At 36.0% G+C, this 7336-nt stretch overlaps 1 protein-coding gene across 1 annotated transcript in view; it reads left to right on the top strand.

Moving 5' to 3' along the window:
- ZC3H15 (zinc finger CCCH-type containing 15) overlaps positions 1 to 6634 on the top strand; it is a 22620-nt gene extending 15986 nt beyond the window's left edge. The window contains exons 6-10 of the mRNA XM_032791259.2: positions 1569 to 1751; positions 2612 to 2758; positions 3118 to 3219; positions 3514 to 3640; positions 5774 to 6634. Of these exons, the coding sequence (XP_032647150.1) occupies positions 1569 to 1751; positions 2612 to 2758; positions 3118 to 3219; positions 3514 to 3640; positions 5774 to 5964 (750 nt within the window). The 3' untranslated portion in view covers positions 5965 to 6634. The remainder of the gene's footprint in view (positions 1 to 1568; positions 1752 to 2611; positions 2759 to 3117; positions 3220 to 3513; positions 3641 to 5773) is intronic.
- The last annotated feature ends 702 nt before the right edge of the window (positions 6635 to 7336 follow it).

Raw genomic sequence — 7336 nt, 5'->3', positions numbered from 1 at the left:
ATATATCACCCGCCATGGCGGCACCACTCTAGGGGGCGGCCTGCCGGCCCGCTGGAGTTGCTAGGGTAAAAGTTCTCCGACAAACGTGCACGCGCGGCGCGTACACCTACTGGAATGGATATGAGCAACACATCTCGAAGAACAACAGTTACAAAGGTGAGTAACCGTGTTATTTTTCTACTGGAATATCTTGAAAGCTTTATTTGACTTTTATAAAGAGTTTTTGAGGATAAAGGTTGACTTGCATTATTCTATCATCTGGCCATATTTCTGAAATAAGCAAGGCTCTTTTATAATTATAAAATATATAGTTATGTGTGCATCTTTGGGTATGAGAAGCATCTTTTTCTAAGATAAAAATGATTTCATAAACAGTATGAAGAGTAATCCTGGTATGTTATTGGATGTAATTTGATTACCCATTTTCAAGATGCAAGTGTTCATAGTTACATATGCCAATAGGATTACTTATGTGATTGATTGTCTTGCACATCTTACCTTTTTGATTGTGAACCTAAGATGCTAATAGATTTATAGATGGGAACGAAGAAATATTCTAACCATGAGTGCCCTATCGGTGCATACAGTTTGATCTTTTCTGTAATGCTAAATCTAAAAAAAAATCACTAATTAGAAGGGATTTTCTAGTCCTTAGGGCTCCAAAGCTATGGGATATTTTAAATTGAGACCTTAATTTGTATCTTAACTAGCATCAGTTTAAATCTTTAATATTTTATACCTTTGTGTTGTTCACTCTTTTAATTCCAAATTTTTATCCATACAAACTAAAAATACAAGAAAATGGTGGTTGTATTCATGCTATGTTATTTCACAATAACTAAATATTACTCATGACACAGTTGGAAGTGAAATGTGAAAGAACCGCTTGGGATCTATAGTAAAATTAATAAATTGCTTGTTAAAGTTGCCACATTCACAGCTCTGGCAACTGAAGTGCTCTATCTACAGATGGGTGTAGACTGCAGCAAGAATGCATGCTGTCCCTTCAGTGTGCTTCAAAACTTGACCTGGAAAGGAGAACTTCTAAGGTTGAAAGGGTAGTAGAGTACAGTCTCCATTCTCATTACAATCTTGATGTATCCGTTTGAGACTGTCAAAAACATACAAAACCATAACCTCTTTTTAAATTTGGATACCTCTCAGTGAAGAACAGGACATAGACTTGACCAACTTGCGTTGCATAGAGACACTGGATTTATACCATTAGACAATCAATCACCATTCCTTTGAGCCATCTGTTTCTCCAGATTTGGAAAACCTTAACAGAAAAAGCTGATGAAAACTTTAAATGTAGTTTTTTATTTAAATAAGTTAATCAGTTGTACTCTTTTGTCCATTGTTCTTTAGTCAAAATACATTCAAAAGTATTTCTTCTTGGGACTTCTGTTTGAATGGTAGCTCAGAAATGTAATATGACAAGCAGTGAATTACTGACCATTGCTGTAATACTGTTCCTGAGTTAATGTGACAAACTCACTTTACCAGTGTACGTAGCTGGGGCGGAGAAGGTAGGATTCAGGGGTAATAACCACTGTTTTTTAATACAGGTCTGCAAGTATTTTCTTGATGCTATTGAAAACAACAAATATGGCTGGTTTTGGGTTTGTCCTGGAGGAGGAGACAACTGTATGTACCGCCATGCCCTCCCTCCTGGCTTTATACTAAAAAAAGACAAAAAGAAGGAGGAAAAGGAAGATGAAGTTTCTTTAGAAGATCTAATAGAAAGAGAGGTAAGGTAATAGCTAACTCAGTCATTCAATCGTGAATATTACATGGTTTAATTATTTTTTAACAAAGTACTCTGAAAAGAGGTACATGTTCAAAATACTCTTCTAGCAACAGAGTAAATTGGTACTCACTGATGTTTGTATCCATTTGGGTGTTAGAGTGAAATATACTTAGACTTGGTTATTTTCAAAGAATCACTTTCTTTTGAAACTGTTAATTTCACCGGTTATTCACCAGATAAGAATGCAAAGTAAAGTTTAGCTGAATATTTACCTCTAGAGGGCAGCAATGTTTTAGGTCAGAATTTTGACTTGTAGTACTGAAATGCAGCTTCTCCGAATAGTAGGCACTATTGAAGACTGGGTTTCTGTGTGTGTGGTTTTTTTGTCTTAATGTGGTATACAAAATCAGGGAGTTGAAAAGATTGAAACTAGAAGAAAAATCAAATGGCGTTTGTGGTTATTGTTTAAAAGGAACCTGGGAATTTTATTAATAACAACTTTTCAAAAGCCAAGACAAGTGTTGCCACTGAAATTGACACCCTTAGTTCATACCATTTATATTTTAAGGATGCATATAACCATCATTTCTTAAATATTGCCAGGTTACATATAGTAGTAGAATAGATTTGGATGTAGCCTATTTAGACTTTTCTTTGACTCATCAAAGAATGTCAAATTTGAATGCATGTTTATTAATAGTAAGTAAATCAAAAGAAAAATCTCATTAAGTATCTCTAATGTACAGAAAAATCTTAAGAGGGACTGATTTTAAGAGACAGTTTCTTAATTTGTGAAGAAAAACTTGCCCTAGTGTATTGTAGATAATTGTGTTTACTAAAGCTAATATCTTTATTGTACAGCGTGCTGCCTTAGGACCAAACATTACCAAAATCACCCTAGAGTCTTTTCTTGCATGGAAGAAAAGAAAAAGACAAGAAAAGATTGACAAGGCTGAACAAGATATGGAACGGAGGAAAGCTGATTTTAAAGCTGGCAAAGCACTGGTGGTATGTTCTTCACTCAAATACACTGCTATCTCAATATAATGCCACCCGATATAACACAAATTTGGATATAACGCAGTAAAGCAGTGCTCGGGGGGAGGGCTGCGCACTCCGGTGGATCAAAGCAAGTTCAGTATAACACAGTTTCACCTATAACACGGTATGATTTTTTGGCTCCCAAGGACAGCGTTATATAGAGGTAGAGGTGTACTACTGCTTGTAAGAGGAAAGAGTGAAACACACTCTATAATGAGGTAGCTGGCTTGAAATTAAGCTGTGTGTATTTTCTTCTATTCTCTTAATTGCAGTACAGATAATATTTATGTTGTTTGAACATGTCTTACTTGCTTCCCCATGGATAGATCAGTGGACGTGAAGTATTTGAGTTCCGGCCCGAGTTGGTTGATGCTGATGATGAAGAAGCAGATGACACTAATTATATTCAAGGATCAAGTGAAGATGAGGTAAAGAAGCAAGTATTAACTCTTTTTAACTACCTCACATTGCTGGTTACCGTTTACAATTTAAAGACTAACTTTTTGGGTTTGAAAGGCTTCCATAAAAAAAGTAATTATGATTAATTTTGAGAAGCTTGGCTACTACTTAAATAGTAGGTGCCCCTTTTAGTTTGCTGTTACTTATATCGAACAAAATAAAACCTGCAGTAAGAAAAGTTGATGTCAAATGTAAAATTAACAAATCAGTTGCAGGAAAACAATGATTAATGCAAAAAAAAAAAAAAACCCTTTGTTTTTCAGGTTGAAGATCTTGTGAGGATAAATGATGTAGACTTGAATCTGTATGTCCCAAAGGATGTAGATGAGACTGGTATTACTGTGGCTAGTCTTGAGCGATTCAGCACATACACTTCAGTGGAAAAAGATGGTAAGTTCACTGTTTAGGCATAACTACGTTAACAGATACAGTACATTGAAGTAATGTTAAAGGTCTTTCCAATACCCAAATAGAGAGAGGCTCTGAAGAAACGTTTGATAGATTTGTATAGTGCTTATTGCCATAGCATCTTAATGCTGCTTCGCATATAGTTATTCTGTATTTTCAGAACACAATATTTTCTAGTATAGGGGAAAGGAATTGCTGTAGGCAGATTATTTATTTTTTTAGTGAAATAAATGCCCTGCGCTTTGTGACCTCTGGTTAATATTTACAGTCATTTCTACTACAGTATTTGTTTAACTTTTAAATCACTTCAAAATTACATCTTGAAAATGGGAAAGGAAACACCTTTCTTTACACTTTTTAAGGCAAGTACTACTTCTTACTATATATTTGTACAGCAGCTACCATATAAAAGCCTGATCCTGATTGGACCTTTCTGGACTTATAATACAGCATTGAATAATAGTAATAACTAGGGCTGTCAAGTAATTAAAATTAATCGTGATTAATCGCTCTGTTAAACAATAATAGAATACGATGTATTTTTTGCAAGGCATTTACTTGCAAAGATATGCTAAACATTCATATGCCCCTTCATGCTTCAGCCTCCATTCCAGAGGACATGCTTCCATGCTGATGACACTCATTAAAAAAAAAAAATGCATTAATTAAATTTGTGACCGAACTCCTGGGGGACAATTGTATGTCTCCTGCTCTGTTTTACCTGCATTCTGCCATATATTTCATGATATAGCAGTCTCAGATGATGTCCCAGCACATATTGTTCATTTTAAAAACATTGTCACTGCAGATTTGACAAAACACAGAAAAGGTACCAATGTGAGATTTCTAAAGATAGCTACAGCACTCGTCCCAAGGTTTAAGAATCTGAAGTGCCTTCCAAAATCTGAGAGGGACGAGGTGTGGAGCATGTTTTCAGAAGTCTTAAAAGAGCAACACTCCAATGTGGAAACTACAGAACCCGAACCACCAAAAACAAAAACAAATTTCTGCTGGTGGCATCTGACTCAGATAATGAAAATCAACATGCATCAGTCCACATTGCTTTGGATTGTTATTGAGCAGAACCAGTCATCAGCATGGACGCATGTCCCCTGGAATGGTGGTTGATGCATGAAGGGATACATGAAACTTTAGCACATCTGGCTTGTAAATATCTTGCAGCGCCAGCTACAACAGTGCCATGAGAACACCTGTTCTCGTTTTCAGGTGACATTGTAAACAGGGCTTTGGAACTGCTCTGGCTCCAGCTCCAGGCAAAAACCTGCAGCTCCACTGCTCTGCGCTCCAGCTCCGGGCTCCACTCCAAAGCCCTGATTGTAAACAAGAAGTGGGCAGCATTATCTCCTGGAAATGTAAACAAACTTGTTTATCTGAGCGATTGGCTGAACAAGAAGTAGGACTGAGTAGACTTGCAGGCTCTGAAATTTTACATTGTTTTATTTTTGAGTACAGGTTTTTTTGTACATAATTCTACATTAGTAAGTTGAACTTTCATGATAAAGAGATTGCACTACAGTACTTGTATTAGGTGAATTGAAAAATACTATTTACTTTTATCACTTTTTACAATGCAAATATTTGTAATAAAAATATATGCTTTGATTTCAATTACAACACAGAATACACTATATATGAAAATGTAGAAAAACATCCAAAATAGTTAATAAATTTCAGTTGGTATTCTGTTGCTTAACGGTGCAATTTAAAACTGCAAATTAATCGCGTGAGTTAACTGCAATTAATCAGCAGCCCTAGTAATAACTTAATAGTATGAACCACTTGGTGAGGACAGGAGTTGTAATAATCTTTTGCATTTACGCACATCTGTGTTCACTTTTAACCGTTACAAACGCAGTCCTGCAAGCACACACGTAGTCCTATTGAGTTCAGTGGGATGAATTGTATTAGTAGGTGCTGCATATGTAAGTCTTAGTTGAATATGGCCGTATGGCAGTATTTTTGCATCAAAACATAGGTGTGTATATTCTTCAAGCATGGAGCCTAGTTGGGGGGGGGGGGGTGTGTGAGAGAGAGAGTGTGACTGTAAGAATTGGTAACATTAGTAGACATTGTAAGAATTGTTTTTATTTTCAGATAACAAATTAAGTGAAGCTTCAGGAGGTGGGATAGAGAATGGGGAGCAAAGCGATTTAGAAGAAAACGAGGCAGAAGGAGAGCAGGAAAATGGAGTAATAGATGCAGTTCCTGTTGATGAAAATCTTTTTACTGGAGAGGACTTGGATGAACTAGAAGAAGAATTAAACACTCTTGATTTAGAAGAATGAACAAACAAATCAAATAAGAAAATTGAAGTCTACCTTACAAAGTGAAAACTGACTGCATCATTTTTTCATCTAGAATTCTTAAACAGGATGTTTATGATTTCCCAACTGATTCTGGAGGGCACATCAAAAACCAGAAGTACTTTCCTTCAGTTTCCTTTACTCTACTCTTGACTACACCTCATAGTAAGATACTCAGAGTAGTTAATAATTGAATTGAGAGCTGTCATTGCAGAAAATGAGGTGTAATTTTCAATTAAAAGTAGGAAGCATAACTGAGTTAAGTGGATTTATTACGACCAGGTGCAGTATACAGTCAACAGTGAACAGCCTTTTCACCAGAACTGCATTTTTTAATAAGTAATTTTGAGTTGATTTAGAAACTGCCTAAAATATTTGAGCAATGTACTCTAAATGGAGCTGATACAGATTCAGATGTTCGGGCTCCAGTAGGTATTGATATGCTTTACTACTTCAGCTGGATGCTAAACATGCGGCTTCGTGAATTGATACAGCGTCAGCTACGGTGCCCTCTGTTTAAAATGTTTTAAACTTTCCCTCCACCTTTTGCCAACAAGGTTGTAAATAAAGACTGTCAACTTTAAAATCATTATGTTGACTTTTCTTTACATCGTGTGTGACAGATTGTAAATAAAATATATTTTGTATGATATAGTGAGTAAATATGTTCCCTCTAGTCATGATCCAGAAGTAAACTCATGGGTTTCAGCTAAAGGAGTGGCTAGTTGCAGTTAGCCTTCAAGCCCTAGACCTCCATGCAGTAGAATTCTAAATGACATATTATCTTTCATCTTTCCCTGCAATAAAACCATAATAGAATTAATATGACAGGTTATACAGTTCACTCACCTGTTGTCGCATCTTGTTCTTCCCTTGGCCATATTTGTACATTGTCTAGATTAGCAGCTTTTCACAGTGGGGATCTTGTCTTCATATGTCTATAAAGCACTTAGCATTCGTTTGGCACTATGCAAATTATAAACCAGAATACATAATTAGTACTGTCTGCATCTCCGAAGGAAAACTTGGGGATGGGCATTGTCTTTGACCTCTAAAAGGCAGCATTTTCAGGCCTAGGTATAGGTCACTATGATGCTTTAAATGTAAAGCTTACATAAAGTTTACATGATCTGTGAATAAGGAAATAGTCTCCTGGAAGACCAATATTTATCCCCACCTCCTTACCTTACAAAAAACCCTTGCTTCAGAACTAAAAATCAAGTAACAATACCGTTGCATTAATTATAAAATGTGTACTGATTACTCATCAGATGACTTCAGAATTATTTTCCAAGGAACATTAAGATCTGTGGTACTGTGGGTGAGTTTGCACAAATGTCTTCCAAGTGTTAAC

The sequence above is a fragment of the Chelonoidis abingdonii genome, chromosome 10, assembly GCF_003597395.2.
Source record: "Chelonoidis abingdonii isolate Lonesome George chromosome 10, CheloAbing_2.0, whole genome shotgun sequence".
In the NCBI taxonomy this organism is placed as follows: Eukaryota; Metazoa; Chordata; order Testudines; family Testudinidae; genus Chelonoidis; species Chelonoidis abingdonii.
Note: the sequence above shows the minus strand (reverse complement) of the source record. Positions and strands in the feature narration are given on the sequence as shown.